At 37.9% G+C, this 17,658-nt stretch overlaps 2 protein-coding genes across 2 annotated transcripts; one reads left to right on the top strand and one right to left on the bottom strand.

The window, feature by feature from the left end:
- Positions 1-17: 17 nt before the first annotated feature.
- Positions 18-9,750, bottom strand: LOC146462738 (heat shock 70 kDa protein 12A-like). Its single transcript, XM_085085519.1, has 8 exons — positions 9,613-9,750; positions 9,456-9,533; positions 5,206-5,528; positions 4,077-4,301; positions 3,644-3,821; positions 2,628-3,159; positions 2,502-2,504; positions 18-1,842 (listed from the first exon to the last, which is right to left on the bottom strand). Exons 2-8 carry the CDS (start codon positions 9,472-9,474, stop codon positions 1,326-1,328), a joined length of 1,797 nt encoding a protein of 598 aa, XP_084941645.1. The 5' UTR covers positions 9,475-9,533; positions 9,613-9,750; the 3' UTR covers positions 18-1,325.
- Positions 9,751-9,802: 52 nt separating this feature from the next.
- LOC146462737 (uncharacterized) lies at positions 9,803-17,652 on the top strand. Its single transcript, XM_085085516.1, has 9 exons — positions 9,803-10,088; positions 11,164-11,253; positions 11,756-11,854; positions 13,126-13,248; positions 14,333-14,386; positions 15,294-15,525; positions 15,931-16,053; positions 16,232-16,348; positions 17,135-17,652. Exons 1-9 carry the CDS (start codon positions 9,895-9,897, stop codon positions 17,483-17,485), a joined length of 1,383 nt encoding a protein of 460 aa, XP_084941642.1. The 5' UTR covers positions 9,803-9,894; the 3' UTR covers positions 17,486-17,652.
- Positions 17,653-17,658: the final 6 nt, after the last annotated feature.

Genomic DNA, 17,658 nt, shown 5'->3' with positions numbered 1-17,658 from the left:
TACCAATAAAAACGAAATGAATTAAAACACACACCTGTTTATATTTTTTTGCTGGTACGTTGAGTCTACTTGTAGTCTGGTGTTGTTGGAAAACCATAATACAAGTTTCTTTTTCTATTGTCGTTACCTTGGTTATTTATCTCGCTAAATGAATTTTCTCACCACTCACAATAGTACAGCGACAGTATAAACGACTTATTATCTTTCACCAGATGATATGTGTAAGTTCTTGTTAGTGAAACAGTTTCCTGCCTTTCAAAGCATAGTTCACCCTCGCAAGTAAGAATAGTATCTTTAAACTCGGTCGCTCGAAAACAAGTCGCCGTCTTTTCTTCCAATTTTTACATTCACATTGTATTCTTTTTAGCGCTATCGATGCAGGCTCACTCCATTTTGAACGTTGCTCAAGAGCCCAGTGGCCAAGGCCAATGACCCATTGTTTTCTGAACTCTGCTCCCCACTTTGAGTATCAACAGTCGAACATACTTGGGCCAAAAAGTTATCCAAAAAGTTAGTCCAAGAGTCCAATAGTTCATTATAACAATAGAGTTGATGTTCGCGGGCGTAAATATGTTTTTGGCCCGACTCAGGCTCATTTTAGCCCGAGCCGCAGGCGAGGGCTAAAATAATAATAAAATAATAATTTCAGAGGGCATTCACAAAAGGAATCAAAGACAGTACAGTAAGCGATCGCGATATCTTCTGTGAACGCTGCCGGAATCGCGTCGGCGTTTATTTTATTGTACAAAAGCTTTCGCTGTCACAAAAACTTAAAACTTTGGCAGAACACCGAAAAATTTGTCAAAAGAATCTTTGCTTCTAAGTTTTCAAAAGGAAAATAACAGAATTTTGTAAACAGCGAAGAAATAGTCCCTTACGACTGTTAAAATTAATTGTGCAATTGCTTAACTGAGCTGGTTTCGCTCAAAGAAGACAAGTTACATTCACCTCGCCTCCGGCCGTGGAGCTACTACAGGCATTATTTCCACCATCGTCCACGAGTTTCTGTATTAAAGTCCTTTTCATCTAGCTCAGACGACTGAGCATTTGCTTTTTCGTTAGGTGTTCCATCGATTTTGTAGCTCAAAACAATCTATCTGCAGATGGCATCGCTTCCAGTCAAACAAGCAAGAAAACGGCGCGAACAGTTGAATGGCTTCCAGTTCTGATTGGCTGGCCACGTTATTTTCTTCTTTCTTATTGGCTCTTTCTTTATTATTGATAACAATTCTTAAGTATAACACATTGTATTACAGTAGCATATACACACAATTGCACTTAGTTGCTTTCTAACACATTGTTGCAGAAAACGTTTTTGTGAGTCACTAAATCTGGAAAAAATCAAGCGTGGTCTGCGCCGTGTTTCCACTGGAAATGTCACGCGCTGTAGCAGTAATCTCTGTACCTCCGAAGTACATACTGACCTCCACTTGCCGGTCCATACCTTTCCATGTATCGGGGGACTGAACCGCAACTCTTCCGATCCTTTTCACTCCACTTTCTGTGATCAGCAGTGCATTAGGGTCGTCAGCAGCATAGAATGAATATGTAATCTGTCTCTCGTTTGGGAGTAATGGTCGATACATGCTTTTGATTCTCTGCCCAAGTTTAACAATTTCATTTTCCTTCATGAAGCAGTTGAAGACATCACTGCACATCTCTTTTCCATTAACGAGGAACTTGTTTTTCTCAGGGTGAACGCCCTTAATAAAATCTCGGCAGCAATCGGCACCATAGGTCTTGGTGAGAACCCTCTCAGTAATTTTGTTGGGCTTCTTGCCAAACATGACAGCGCCCTGCATAACGGCTATGCTAGCATCACTTGGTACAATCACACGGCATCTCCAAGGAAATAAGGATTTTCAAATTATGCTTAACTAGACGTTACTGAATATTATCAATGTAATTTTCAGTATTAATATCCTTATCACTGCTATTGCTGCTATTGTTATTGTTGCTGTCATTGTTCTACGTCATTGCCTTCCAAGTGACGGATTTGAGAACGAAGTCCATCAATGAACTCTCTAAATCTGTGGGCGACTACCCTTATTCCAGATGGTTACCGGGTTCTCTCGACACCGTCAGAAAGCTGCTGCTCATTTAATTAGGGCCCTAGAAATCAAGGTCCTAAGTTTTTCTTAGGAAACTAAACAAAGCTTGTCTTCGAACACATGATGGCATATCATTAAATTTGGTAAGTAATGCCTTCTTTAACAAAATGCATTCGTTGTCGTTCCGCGAATTGCGAAAATTCGCCGTGTTTGGAAATTCAGGTTTGGAGAGAACTAGACATTTTGTGAACCAAATTGCCGGGACGTGTTAGTAACAAAAGAAGACTAACCAAGAGGCATATGCTTTATTTTTATGCCACCAAAGTTAAATAAAATTCAAGCTCTCCATTTACGATCGCCCAAATTTAAATTTAAGATCCATGATTGTCTTCCGCTGATGCACTACACAACGTGATTGGGTAACGAAGTGTTTAAATCATTTCTCAAAACCGCCTTGCTATAAGCTAGACTGCCCCCAGCAACACCTAAATGACGTTGAGAGTTATTTATTTTTTATCACGCCTGCAGGCAGGTGTTATTCCAACGTTTAAAATGATGCATATTCACACAACATACCTTGTGAACTCCTTCTTGATTTCATCTTGTAACAGAGGAGAGTCTGCGAATCCACCGACCAAGAGCATTACTTTGACTTTTGAAAGATGAGGGTTACTCAGAAGAACTCCCAAATGATCTTTCATAGCTTCCAGGACAGGCTCAAAGAGCTTTACCATAACTCTTGCGCTCAAACAGAGATACTCATCGTTGAGTATCCTAACTTCACCTGATCCATACCGCTTCAGTGCCGCACTTCGACAATCATTGACAAAGGAAACAAGGCTAAGCGGCAGGCGAATTCTTGTTTGTTTCTTCTCGAGGGCACGGGTTCCACGCTTCTTTGCTTCAAAATCACTCATCAACTTAAGCCAGTCAGATGGGAACTGGGCGCGGTAGTCATACAGCTTTTGATCACCAAAAATCTGATCCAGAAGACTTTTAAACTGGTAATTCACCTTCATACCGCCATAGGGCCCGCCTGTTACTTTGTGGATTTCTTTGATGCTACCGTCATCCTGTTTTTCATGTACTGTCACGTCGAGTGTACCACCTAAAATTGTAAGAAGTCAGTTACGTGAGCATGCAACGTTGTAATTAGTATCAGTAAGAAAACAAAATAATTTAATAATGGCCTTGCCACCATATTTCTGCCTTGACAGCCAAATGGGGGACAAACTGTGTTAGGATAAAAAGAGGCAGTGCGGACAACAGAAGGCAAAATCTATCCCTTCAAAACCAGTCCCTTTTGCCTGCACCTTCAGCAGCAACCACAGGCAAGCCCCTACAACATCGCAATCTTCAGTCGGCTCCCTAATAGCGCGCGGTGGAATTTCCTTTCATTAATCATTGTGCCAGACGGCTGTCATTAACTAGGAAAATTTTACCAGAAAAGAAGAATTGTACAGTATCAGCTCTATATCTTAAAAACAAAGCAGTAAAGGTGGTAACGAAATGTTTTCCGATTAATATACAAAGCCTCAGTCTTCTTCATTGAACGGTTCCTGGACTATACTTGCATTTTGGAAAGCACTTACCTCCAATGTCAACAACCATGTACTGCCAATTAGGTGTAGACAGTTGGCCCTCTACTGAGACACTTTTCTTATCTGATGCGGGGTCGCTAAGCTTCCTCTCTGTGCAGAAAACTGCAGCGGCTTCAGGTTCTAACGCAATGAGCAACTGTTCCGGGTTGTCGCGTGAGCCAATACCAGCCTGCCAGGTGCAAAAACAGCAGGTGTGTTATTTGAAAATTACTTCAGTGGCTAGAAAAGCCCTGCAACACAGCTAAAAAAATCTTCAGGGTAGTGTATAATCTTACTGAATACGGCTGCCAAATCCACATTATTTTTGTAGACAAATGAATAAAAACTTGATGGCTTTAGGATAATATGTCCCACTTCAAAACTGTTTATAACAGGTAAATTTATATGGCAGCAAAACTAATTGTTAAACAATTAATTTTCATACCTCATAGGCGGCTTCTCTCATGAACTGCTTTGCTTTTGGAGTCCATATAGCAGGCACCGTTAACACCCATCGAATATCTTCCACTTTATAACCTTCATCTCCAGTTTCCCGTCGAATAATTTCCACTGCTTCGTCCTTAAGAAACCGGATGGAGTGGGCAAACACTGTTATGGCTTTCAAGCTTCTTCCATTGGCTGCTATTATCTTGGTCTCCAAGTTCAGGCTCTACAGCATTTCCAAGGACAAATAAATTAAAACCGCAAAAAGCAAGCCTTAAATCCACATATTTTATATTTCCGTAATTCGATAACTGAATCAACTTTGTTTATCGAGGGTGACAGTTAACAGTCTGATACGACTGACAAACCTGTGGCCCTCAGATTCCAGATCGAATTAGAATTTGCAAATGCTGGTGTTTGAGGAGAGGGGAAAACCGGAGTACCCGGAGAAAAACATCTCGGAGCAAGGACGAGAACCAACAACTAACTTAACTCACATACGACGCCGAGTCCGGGAATCGAACCCGGGCCACATTGGTGGGAGGCGAGTGCTCTCACCATTGCACCATCCCTGCTCCCTGTTAATTTGCAATTGCATAGTATGGTAAGTTTAGTAATTTGGAAAACATAATTTGGAAACATTTGCAACCCAACCGCGGTGTTAGGCGTCATTTAAAGTACCTGGAAATCCAGAAAAAAAATCTTACATCTTTCAAAGGCCTAACACAAAATCATAAAATTATTATTTTTTTCTTTAAATGTTATTTTTTAATGTGTTCAGCTTAACACACACACAGTACGCAGTGCGTCATTTGGAAATCAAAGCGGAAAATACGATCACGTATCACGTGTTCCGAAGCAACGTTCAGCATAGTTCCAGCGCTGATCTTTAATCCTATTAGGTCAAACTATAGTTTTCGTCTTTTTGGTTATGGGGCTTGATGTTATAGGCTGTTGCTCTTTTTTTTAGTGTATGTAGTTGCCACCTTCATCCAAACCTGAAAGCATGAGTGAAGTAGTTGTTTGTTTGGATGCATGCTTCTTGTTCGGGTGTGTGTGCGCTTTTTGTTTGTTTGTTTGTTTGTTTTTGTTTTTGTTGGAAATAGAGTAACAGTTTCAAGAACACTTACCTCGTCGTTGTGTAAACACATCTTAAAATGCTGGAAAAACCAATACTCTTTTTCTTCATACACATTTTTTAGATTACAATACTTCTCTTCTGCTTTATACCCAAACGAGTCGAACGATAGGTCCGGTTTAAGCAACAGGGACGTCGGTGTCTTCTTTGTTCGATGCCCCTGTTCATTAACCCAGTCTCTATTCATGAAAATCAAGGAATTTTCTCCATTTTCCTTGTTGAATGAAAACGCAAAGCCACTGTAAGTTGTTCCAAAGTCGACGGCAACGGTTGCAAGGTAAGACTTCTCGATATGAAGAAGAGCGTCGCTGAAATCTGTTAGATAAAAAATATATAATTATTGCTAAAAAAATGTTCATTTTGCAGGTAAACGATCAATCCAGGGTCATGTGTGGTATGTTTTAACGCGTGTTTTATCTACAACAACAACAACAACAACACTTTATTAAGAACAGAGAGTTACAAGTTAGGTATATACCTACCCGCAAATAGCTAAAGCTAGTCGAAGCAGGTAGGTATGACTATATCTTAAGCGTAAACTAAACGTTGACATAATTTGATAAACTGATAAACGCCTTTCTAAGGTTACGCTGAAGGTTTCAATTACGAAGTGTCAAGAACTGTAATATACGGAGAACGCTGATTTTCCGTCGATTTAGACATTAAAAGAGTTCGTTTTGAGGCAAAATGTCCTCGATTAACAGTGAAGAATTACGATTTTGGAGGACTTATTTACCTCAGTTGCGGCATGCTCCGATGAATCTGACAAATATAGCACGGGTAGGCAGGATTGAAATTTAACATGTGATGGCACCTTATGTTTTAGCGCCGCTGGAGGATAACCCGGATACCCGGGTTACCACATGCTGTGTAAAAAGATCCTTAGTAATAGCATATTGGGTTCCTGCGTGAGCATAATATGCAGATCTGTTTGTATGTAGTTCTAATAGCGACGTCAAACTCAAACTGCATATGAGGAAGTGATAAACACACACGTCAGGAAGTCGAGCGAGAATCTTCTTTAGTCTTTTAGATAAAGACGTTTAAATGTTCCACTTCTTATTCATCAACTAAGTGCCCTCTGATGCCCTATTCTTTTAACAGCTTCATTGGGTCCTTCTCTTACAGTATATAATATAAATTAAAAAGAACGAAAAAAGACTCAAAAGGGGCAGGTGGAACGGGACGAACGTCCCATGCGAGGCACCACCCCTGGATTAAGACCTATTAAAATTAAAACAAAATGAATACTCAAGCATTCGCTAATAAATAAATAAATAAATAAATATAATCAATCAATAAATAAATACAATCAATAAATAAATAAAAATAAGAGTGGCATGGACACGTTGGGACTAGCATCCACGTGCAGGGGTTATTGAGTCCATAAACCCTCGATAAATGAGTGCTCATTATTAATTTGCGGACAAAAAGTTGAAAGGCATTAGGAGAGCAAAACCTGGTTGGAGGTGCTAGCTTACAAACATAGTTCCAGAGTATATAGTATTACTAGTAGTAATCAAAGATTATAGAGTGCGTTCGACAGCCCTAAGTTGTGGGATTGTACGGCCTGCTGCGTGACTTTTTTTAGGTAGCTCTTTTGTCCTTTTATATCTGTACGTAATGTGTAACTACCAAGGTGAAATATTTGCAATAAACGAGGCTGAGTTTAAAATTTTAGCGGCTACGTTGTTGAACTTTTAAAAAAGAAATAGACAGTATTTTCGGTCCGCCTGTTGCGCGACACCGTCGAACTTTAAAATGATGCACATCATTTTCGGTACAACGCTTATAACCTTTGAGAAAAACGAAACTTACAGGCCAGCGTACTATTTTGGTCTTCTACTCAAAAGGTATTTTACCAAAATGCCGCGAAACTTACGCGACTATAAAGCCGTAAAAATGTCGAACTGAAGCGAACTAATTTGCATACAGTTTTGAAAGACATCTCAGGGCCAAGGTTTATATTCAAAGAGCGGATAACTCTATCCAGTGGATAAAATGTTCTCCAACCAATAGATTTTATTTGCTGGATAGCGAATTATCCGCTGGATAAAATAATCCGCTCTTTGAACAACCGCCGGGGCCTGATGTCAGTTTCTGATGTGTGTATATTTCAGATATTTTTGTATTTTGATTTTTATACTAACGTAATACGTGACTCGCAAAACCTCGCGAACCTAGGGCTGGGGGAAAAGCCCTCTTTACCTGTATTGTTGCATCAAATGAGGAGATTAAAAGGTTTCTAAATATAGCAACGATTTTGATGAGCATGGTCTTGTCGTAGTTCCACAGGCTACCGGTTGAAATCTATTTCTGACACGACGAAATGTACAACAGGCGTGCAGCGCTGTCGTGTTCGATGAATTTATTTCCCACGGAAAATTATTTTACCGCGGCCACAAAACGTGTAATTTCTTCAATGCAATCTTTCACGAAAAAGATTTCTGGAAGAAAGGGAAAAGATTCTGTAGAGATATTTCCATCCACTGAATATTGATGAACATTGCAGTTGAAATGTGATCCCGTACACTGAATGTAAAACTTTCCCGATGTATGCAAATTTTGCTCCAACAAACTGCGTCTGTCTTCCAGCCTGTGGCCACAAAACGTGTAATTTCTTCAATGCAATCTTTCACAAAAAAGATTTCTGGAGGAAAGGGAAAAGATTCTGTAGAAATATTTCCATCCAGTGAACATTGATGACCCAATTGATGAACATTGCAGTTGAAATGCGATCCCGTACACTGAATGTAAAACTTTTCCGATGTATGCAAATTTGAGCAATGGCGCGAAAACGAGGGGGCGACTCTTATACGAAAACGAGACTAAAAAGATGGCTCTAGCGCGAAAACGAGGTCAGATGTCGTCATAAGTTCGCACCAGTTTCCCGGCCGACACATGCCCCTGCAAAACTCAAGCGGGGGGGCCATTTGGGTGTCCTTACAGCAATCTCGAAAAATCCTGCATAGCCGTACACAGGCACACCAACTCGAAAGACACAGGACGCAAAAACGAAATTAGGCTTGCGTTCTCCTTCGTCGAACGCAATAATAATAATAATAATAATAATAATAATAATAATAATAATAATAATCATAATAATCATAATAATAATAATAATAATAATAATAATAATAACAAATAATAATAATAATAATAATAATAATAATAATAATAATAATATCGGCTACCCGAGACAACCCTCACCCCGAGTCACCCGGGGGAGGAGGGGGAGGGGGGAATTAACCTTTCACTCATTTCTTCAAACAGATCTGCCGTTACATGAAGACTTCAACTCGTCTTGGGTGGTCCAAATAGCTAGAGAGGCGTGGGGGAGGATAATCCTCGCAGGCGAGACAATCAGTTTCCGGGCGTTTGCAGGCCCATAAGGATAATTACGACTGGAACAGTCTAATCCTGGAAGTCCATACCATGGACTGCACATAAGCGAACTGTACCGCTCGCGCACAAATTGCGGCCGACATATATCGTAAGGAACATCCAAAACGAGTTGCTTTTATTTTTATGAAACTTATTTTTTTAAAAACGAACAAACAAACAAACCAAAAACAATTAAAAAAAAAAATAAATTAATTAATAAAAACGTTTGCTAATAAATCACTGTTAAGCAGGATGTAAGTGGTAAAATATTGTTTGAAAAAAGGTGTAATTATTGAAAAGTTGCTAAGAGGCCGAGACACTTCGGAGCGACCTTACGTATTAAAATCCAGGCGTTTTTTGTCGAGATAAAGCAAGATTTTATGCTGACAGTGTCGGTTCTCGCTATGTTATGCCCAGTCCTCGTTTTATACCTTAGTCCGCGCTTTATACCCAGTCCGTAGTGCTCGTTATATACCTCAGTCCCTGTTTGATACCCAGTCCGTAATCCGTATTCCGTATTCCGTAGTCCGTAATACACTGTCTGTATTTTTTACTGACTGTACTGACTCGAAAAAAGCGTTCTCAACCAGCAAAACAGAATAAGAATAGTTAGCGTTAGTATGAAGCACAATAGCTATTAGACGCATAGGAGTTTAAGACCAACATATATCAAAACGTGTTTACAGTTCCGCTCGCAGAAACATTTGCTTAAAGAAGGTCGGTTGAGTACTTGTGCCAAATGTCATTCCGTCGTTGCATTGATAAAACCTACAGCTTCTTCAACCTCGACGACTCAAGATCCATCCATAAAGTCTAAGACGATATTAATACATAGATAATTATGCCTAAAACTGTTACCTTGTACCGAAAAAGCCATGTTCCCCAGGTTTTCCTTTCAAAATGGCCTCCAGGTTTAAAAACAACGATGCGATGAAGCTGTATATTGAACGGAAATTTCCCGGAATAAGCTGACGTTAATGACGTGTAACGTGTAATGTACGTGTGACATGCTTACCTAACTAGATGTATTTTTTTCCTAAGTCAAAACAAAACAGAAGCAAAATGAGAATGGACTACAGTAAATGTTTTCTCTTGGACGAGATGGAATTTGTTTCGTGTACTGAAGTAAAGTGCCATCAATTTGTCATTATTTCACTTTCAAGCCGAAAGTCAAAGAGCGTGACGCTCTCCGGTTTTCCTCGAAAGTGAAAGTTTCAAAGCGGAAGTACATGGATTCCGGGAATAGTAGTCAGAGCGTTTGCTTGAACATCGATACATTTTGCAGATCAACATTAACATGGCTGGCCGTAATTCCATGCCATCGAGCTCACGGACTGGAAGTCGACGAGAATCATTTGACTCAAGTCAAACGGAATCACTTTCTACTAACGGAGAGTTTATGAAGTTGTTGAGGCGGCTTCCAGACGAGTTAACTCGACTTGAAAGTGAAATAAGGAAACTGAAGAGAGAAGCAAATACGTCGCATTTAAGGTGATTCTAATATGTACGCTGCTCTTCTTTATTATTTGAGCCTGTGGATCAATCTTAACCAGCAAAACTCTTTTCCAAACCCAAGTTACTAACGGGAAAATAATCAACTGCTTCTATTCATACAAGACACTTCAGACAATGCCTTCGTGGTTGCCACGGTGTGATTGTTGCATGCAGAAAGCTCGCTACTTGGAGTTTTGTTCAAGCATTCTGACGATCTGGATGCTGTTTAAGTGTTGCTACTAAACTAAAACTCTCATATCCGCGAAGATAAAATACACCTTATTAGTTATACACTGTTATCCAAGCTCTCAAAGCCTTATTCATTAGTTTATAGCCATTAAATACTAAATGTTAATAACTAATGGATATGTGACCAGTTCCCAGTCGGCTTGAAAGCGTAGTTGGCAGAACACTGCACTGGCATCGCAAAGGTCATGGGTTCAAGTCCAAATTTTATTTTATTTTTATTTTTTTTTTCTTCAGGCCTATTTCTGTTTATAATGCGTGTATAACTGCGAGTATCTTTCTCCTGTTTAATATTTAGCCATTAGTACTGCCTGTGCAGTTTCTGCCCATTTCTAATTTAGACTTACAAAATTGCCTGGATTGAACAACAACATTTTAACGAGATCAACGTGATATGAATTTGAGTTTCGTGGAGAGGAGGCAATTTTCAAAATGCTGTTTCATGCACACTCTTCGTGATGAAGCCTGTGAAACTTGAATAAATTTGGGCGACTCCATACTAAATGTTAAGTTAAACTTCCAGAAGTAATTGATTCTCTACTTGAGCTGAAATTAAACCCGTTCACATCTGAACAGTAGGGTTCAAGTTTACTTAAGGTCTACTTACTAAGCTAGTATGAACCCACCTATTACAAACTCAGCAAACCAAATGAAAGGATTTAATAAGACTTTAAAGCAACCTATACTAATCAACCGCGCCTAATTTCCTCCAATGGCACATGATAATAACTTTTATCTAGCTGTGAGAAAAATATATATATTTGAACGTATATTTAACTTGAATTGTCGTATTCAGCTTCATCTTGAATTTAATTACGTTCTATAGCGTCGATTCAACCAGCAAGAGAGCTGAGAAGTTCTGGAAATCACACTGGGAAACTAAAGAAAGAGAGCTTAGAAGCAAACACGAAGAGAAGTACTTTACTTTGTCACAGTAAATAAATAATGATAATATAATCAGCATTCTCACTCCTTACCAAAGACTTTGTTATGAAGTTTATAAAAAGAAGAAAAAAGAATTTCGCCAGGCATGATTTATTAATTATTCCAGGAATGATTAAGAGAAGTAGTCCCGACATATTTTTCTTTGACGTTTTTGTTTTATGGATTAGAAGGACAATAATTAAGCCCTAAATGATTATTTTATATTAAAGTTATTTTATTTTATTTATTTTTATTAGTAATTTTAACTTTCTTTTGATAAAGTGAAATTGAAAATTGAATTTCTGATCGATCGATTGATTGATTGATTGATTGATTTAATTGGTTGTTCGGTTGTTGTTGTAAATTAAAGCCAGGAAGAGCATTTTTTCCCTTAAACTCTTCCCACATGCTGAAAATATTTTTCAAAGAGATTCAAAATGGTACAAGTAAATAGCAAACGGTGGTTAATTGTGTTTTACCTCCTTATCTAAAAGGATCCTACAAGAACGAAACCATCACGAACAGCAGCTGAAGAACACTACAGAGGTTTTGCAAAAGAACAACTATGAATTACAACAGCTCTTGAAGGAAAGGTAAATGTGATGAGAGGAAGTTGTAATGGGATATATGCAATGAATCTATTACAAGTACGTATTTATAATGACTGGATATTTTAATGCATGGTTGTTTAAAATGTTCATGTCAAAATTGCCGGATTTTCGAATGATATTCTGGAAAGAAGAGAAACAGAAAACAAAAAGGGTAGCATCAATGAATATAACATCCCATCATGTTGTTGAAAAAGTAATGACTGTTTGTCTGATGATGGTAAAAAATAAACAGTATACAAATATCGTTCGCAAGGTTTCGGAATGTTTGATCTACATGTGAACAAGTAAGTATGGTTTTCACAAGGACATAAGCATATAAGCATAAAATAGGCAAATGAGAACACTAGCTACACCAGCATAAGGACAGACGCAGGCGCAAGAAACCATTTCCTGACGGAATTCTCGATACCAGCTTCCCTCGATGTTAAGCGAGATGAGGGACGAAACGGTTGACTCTCTTGTGTTTCTGCTTATGTCATATAAAGCGATATAAATACAAGAATAACGAACTTGTGAACATGTTCCTGTTGTGCTTGTGCTTATGTTTTGTTTTTGTTTTTTTTGTTGTTTTTTTTTTTTGTTTTGTTTTTTTTTTTTCATGCTGCTTATGCATATGTCCTAGTGAAAACCCGGCTGAAATGAACCGAAGTGTGAGGGTTTGTTGCCTTGAGTATCGGGTCAGTTTACTTATAAAAAAAAAATGTGTTTTTTCAACAGTAGCACTGCGGTCGAATAACCATAGCTTTCAACTAGTACCGATTAAATTCCTACCTTTCAGTAATATTTACCAATTACCATAAACCGTTATTTTTTTCTTATTTTAACGCTTTCTTGTCAACAGCCTTTTTAAAGTACAAATATTCATTTTTGTCACTCAGCTAGATCAGCTCCTTAGTTATTCTGAGTAGCTTTTACCAGTTACTGTTATCTTTCTCATTACCTTTGTAGATATTTTGTGAAAAAAAAAAAAATAATAATAAAATTGGCGCTTGTTACATCGCAATACATGTACTATACAGAAATATTGAACAACGACCACGAATTTTGTTATTTATTCAAACAAGGAGCACATTGTTGACATCAAGATCTCAACCCATATTCCTATTCAGTTAATTATATAACAATTGGAATGTTAAAAAAGGCCCTTATCGATATCATTGACGGCAATAATTCGCGGAAAAGAGAAATGAGTTAATTATAATGGCTTATTAATAAATGACTAGTGAATATTATTCTAAAACGTTCTGTGGCAGCGTTGAGATTGCTACTCAAACAGCAGCCGAGAAAGAAGAATTACAAAAGAAATTAGAAGAATCGGAGAGACAGCTACACGAGCAAAAAGGAAGAAATTCCCAAAACCTAAATAAATCAGAGAGGTAAGATTGAACGTTGTTATCCGGTTTATCGTCTCAAAGAGATTGAAGGCCTTACTGTGTAGTATTTCGATCCCTGGTGTACGTCCTTTTCATTTTGGTTCATTTTCTGGAAATTTCAGAATGAATACATTATACTTTGATTACTTTAATCCGAACAAATATTGTAATATTTGGTGGCTTATTTTTAAGGGGTCTGGTACTCTGTTTTAAGCCTACCTCAGATTAAACGGTTGATTTGATTTGATTGTAAATCTGAAACTTGATTAAATAAAATCACCAAGGTCAGATTTGATATGGGTCACATTAAACATACAAATAAAGAAGAAGAAGCAGAAGAAGAAGAAGAAGAAGAAGAAGAAGAAGAAGAAGAAGAAGAAGAAGAAGAAGAAGAAGAAGAAGAAGAAGAAGAAGAAGAAGAAGAAGAACAAAAAGAAACAAGAAGAACAAAAAGAAACAAGAAGAACAAGAAGAAGAAGCGTCCTGCATGAGTAATAACCTGCACTGGGAAAACAAAGAAGTAACTAGAGTACCCCCGCCCCACCCTTGGTAGGATGCACTGTAAACATCTGGGACTAGTTGCATAGAACGTTTTTTTAGCACGGATGTTTACGATTGTTCTCAAACGATAACCTATTGTTTTGCAACTATACTTACAGCATCCCGTAATCTTAACATGATTTATGCAACCAAGCTAAGTGCCTAAGGGCCTAAGAAAAAAATAGCTTTCCTCAAAATTTCCAATAATTTTTCTAAAATCCAGATGGCCATGCAACGCCTAACCGAAAAAACGCGGGTGAGGACAGGGTTAAGTTAAGTCTCTGATTTCACATTGTCTTTCATGGAGGGGTGGGAGTACGGACGGACGGAAGTAATGTCATTACCTAACCAAAATTTCTCGCATTGGTAGGTTAGCTTATTTCCTATCCTAAGGTGCTCCGTACACGGGCCTTCGGCGCCCGGAGCTCTGCTAAAACAGTTATGTTGTCCTTCGTAAAAGAATAACAATTATGACAGATGAAGAAATCATCGGGAAATAGATTCATCATTCACTGTAATCGTTCATTGCCTTTTCCCCCTTTGAAAGGTTTAAACAAGCCCTTGAAGAGAAACGTAAAGAGCTTAACAACTTTAAAGAAAGGTTGGTAATTTTTCCTCTAATGCACCAGGGGTAGTTGGAAGATTGAAAGCATATTGTAGCCTGTCTTTAAACGGATGGAAAGATACTAAACGATCTGGGGGCACCCATAGAGGACATTGGAGTAAAATAATCAGTATTAATGTTGTTTCCTTTATTCCCACCTCAATTAATGGCCTTTTTGAAGAGTACATGTGTGTATTCTGACACAGTTTGATCTATTTGGGGCTTTATAGCCAATAATTAAAATCACTATGAGTGTGTTAGGAAGAATTTTACCTACTGTGGTTAGAACAAATCGCACATGTTTGGGTATGAGGAATACTTTTCAAAAGAAAGAGAAAAACAATAAAGGAATAAATAATGAGTAAATAAATAACTAAATTAATTAGTTAATTAAAACATATTTTCAAGGATTTTTTTAACTAAGTAACTTACTGATAAACTCATGAATGGTGAAGGTCATACTATTTAACTTGTTTGAGCAAATGAAGTGGACCAAAATAAGGTGGTGTACATAATTAAAATTTTGTGTTATTTTTGTATCTTGTGAGCTTGAAGTAACACCAAACAAGGTGTACTCAGTGGTGGGGGACAACTGGTACGCAGTCCCTTGGTTCAACCAGTTCACGACATTGCTTTAATGCTCAATTTGCTCTTTATCTCCACATCCATCATCCGCCATAATACCAAATTTAAATAATTACTTCCTATTAATTATCATTCTAAGGGTTAAACTGAAACTTTGTTGTTGTTGTTGTTTTCGTTTAACTTTGTTAAGAAAAGGAAACACGAAGATTCCTTGGTGATGAAGTGCTCATAGATGCCTTAACATGACATAGTGCAAATTATCTATTGTTTTCCTTTGTTTTTTGTTGTTGTTTTGTTTTGTTTGTTTGTTTGGTTACAGACACGCTGCCTTCTCCGAACGAAAAGTGAGATCTGACCAGAGAAGGACAGAGAACACTCTGAGCCACAACAGGCAATCTCAGCTTGAGAGTGAATACGTTACTGAATTCAAAGATGGTGCTCGTGTTGATGCAATTGATATTATGACAACAAGAGCGGCTCGTTTCCGAAAAAACAGGTCTACGACGATAGACTATTTGAAGTGTTGCAGACTCGCCTGCTTTATTTTCGAGGTGCAGTTTGTTTGATTGTTTGTTTGTCGTCATTCATTTCCTTAGTTGTTACACCTTCAAAGGGTAGACATGAAAATTGCGTCGACGGTCAATTGTCCCACAATGCGGTAAAAGGTCGGTCAACAAAATTAAAAAACAACAACAACAAAAATTTAATAGCACGAAACCGCTCGCAATTATTCTGATTGTAACCAACGTATTATAAAGCTATCCCCATTCCACTTACTCATATAGAGATTATTCGAAAAGAACAATTTTTTACTACCAGCGCCTAATTAAAAAAAAAAAAACATAAGATATCAACGCTATTAAGACAAATGAAGGTCAAACTCTTCCGTAAAGACCAACTCTATACTCTAAACCCAGTGAAATTAATTAAAATAAATCTCATATTTGCCGTTTCAGACTGCTTTTGAAGTCGTTACAAATATGAAAGACTCCTTCGTCAGCTTTTCGTCCACGGTATTGAAAACTTTAGCTGTGGAAGCTCCAGTGATTGGATTAGACAATACAACGTTCCAGAGTAAGGTAAAATTACCGGTTTGCTTATTCCTTTTTGCCATGAGCCATATGGAGACTTAATTAATTCTAGGGTGATTACAGCCAGTCAGTGATCATTTCAGAACATGTGCCTAGAAAGGCTATAGAGTAGGTTTGTTCAGCTAATGTCACTCCTTAATAATTAACTTGTTCCTTTTCCGTATAGCTTCTGACAAAGCGGTATCCTCCCCAAACCGTCCACGCGACTCATGATGTATTGACTGAGTTGTTGATCCTTGTAAAAGAAGAAGCGAAAACTCAAGATTTACATATGCTTGTCCAAGTAAGTTGACGTTATTCTTATTATTATACTGAATTCCCATGCCATAGCTCCTCAGGAGCAACTTTATCTTACGATTTTGCCAACTCGATACTGAATTCCGGGTTAGTTACCATTTGTTTATCATAAAGAGAGCAAATAGTGTTAAAAAAAAAGAAAATTGTGAAAAATACATTCAATAATAGTTGTAGCATGTATTTGTCTTATCTTTTTTCTGCTGTTTCATACTTGTGTTTACGGTCCTTTTTTGATAATAAGACTCAAGGATTTTGAACTAAGCTTTTCGAAAAAAACTACTGTAGAAGAGGTATCTTTAAGAGTATCGTCCTGGAAATAAAAATTAATCAGTTTCCATAATGTGAGGTGTTTTGACGTTCGGATAAAACTCATGATTAGCTAACGCTTTCTTTTGAAGACGTTGGAATATAATTCAATTGTCGCCGTCATTATCATCATCTTCTTACCACCATCGTCCTCATCGTTTCAGAAAGTTATTATTATAAAAAAAAAAACCCTTTTTGTAGTCGACGACTACATATTTTGCAATTTGCAGTCGATAAATTGATGCACCCGCGAGATGGTTTTTACTATCGAAAAGAAAATTATCGATTAAATTTGTCTCGTCTGTTAAGATCCTAAAGATCTCTTGCTTCAGTAGGGCAACCATGCCGTGTCGATCCAGCCATAAACATCAAAATGTGCAATGCTTCGGGCAGTTAAGATGATGAGATCATAGAAGGTGAAACATCTCGAAACTAACTGTTTTTCTTTTTGTATTCCTTTCCAAAGGGTGTTAAAAGAACCTTTGCAGCAAAATGGCGAAACGAAAGACATCTCGTGGTAGAATACGACAGCACCCTGTTAGGTAACTTGAAGGACTACATAGAATATTGCACACGATTTGCATGGTGTGCATTAACTCAAGTTCCGCCATTGAAGATCGACTACACGACTACTGTTTACAGTTCTAGAAGTCACTTGGTGAACCAAGCCTTTAATTCTGTTGAAACACGGAGCCCTACTCGTCGTCCAGTTTATTCCGAGGGACAGAGCATTTTGTGTTATCTGTGGCCCATCCTTCAAGATTGTGATGGCAAAGTTATAAGAAAAGGAGAGGTTGTATTGAACAGTTATTTTTAGTGTTGCACCTGATAGGACTTGCTAAAGCTGTTGTCAAACGATGTCGTTCATTTTATTGTATATCGTTTTATTAATGCCGGATGGTAGATCAAAAGGATCTAAATCCACTTTCTTTTTGCAGCTATCACATGTACACTAAACAAAACAAAAAAATCAATGAAAGGGTACTAATA

This window comes from Pavona decussata, unplaced genomic scaffold (genome assembly GCF_977016875.1).
Source record: "Pavona decussata unplaced genomic scaffold, jaPavDecu1.1 SCAFFOLD_186, whole genome shotgun sequence".
Classification (NCBI taxonomy): Eukaryota; Metazoa; Cnidaria; class Anthozoa; order Scleractinia; family Agariciidae; genus Pavona; species Pavona decussata.
The sequence above is the reverse complement of the archived record's forward strand: the minus strand, read 5'-3'. Positions and strand labels throughout refer to the sequence as shown.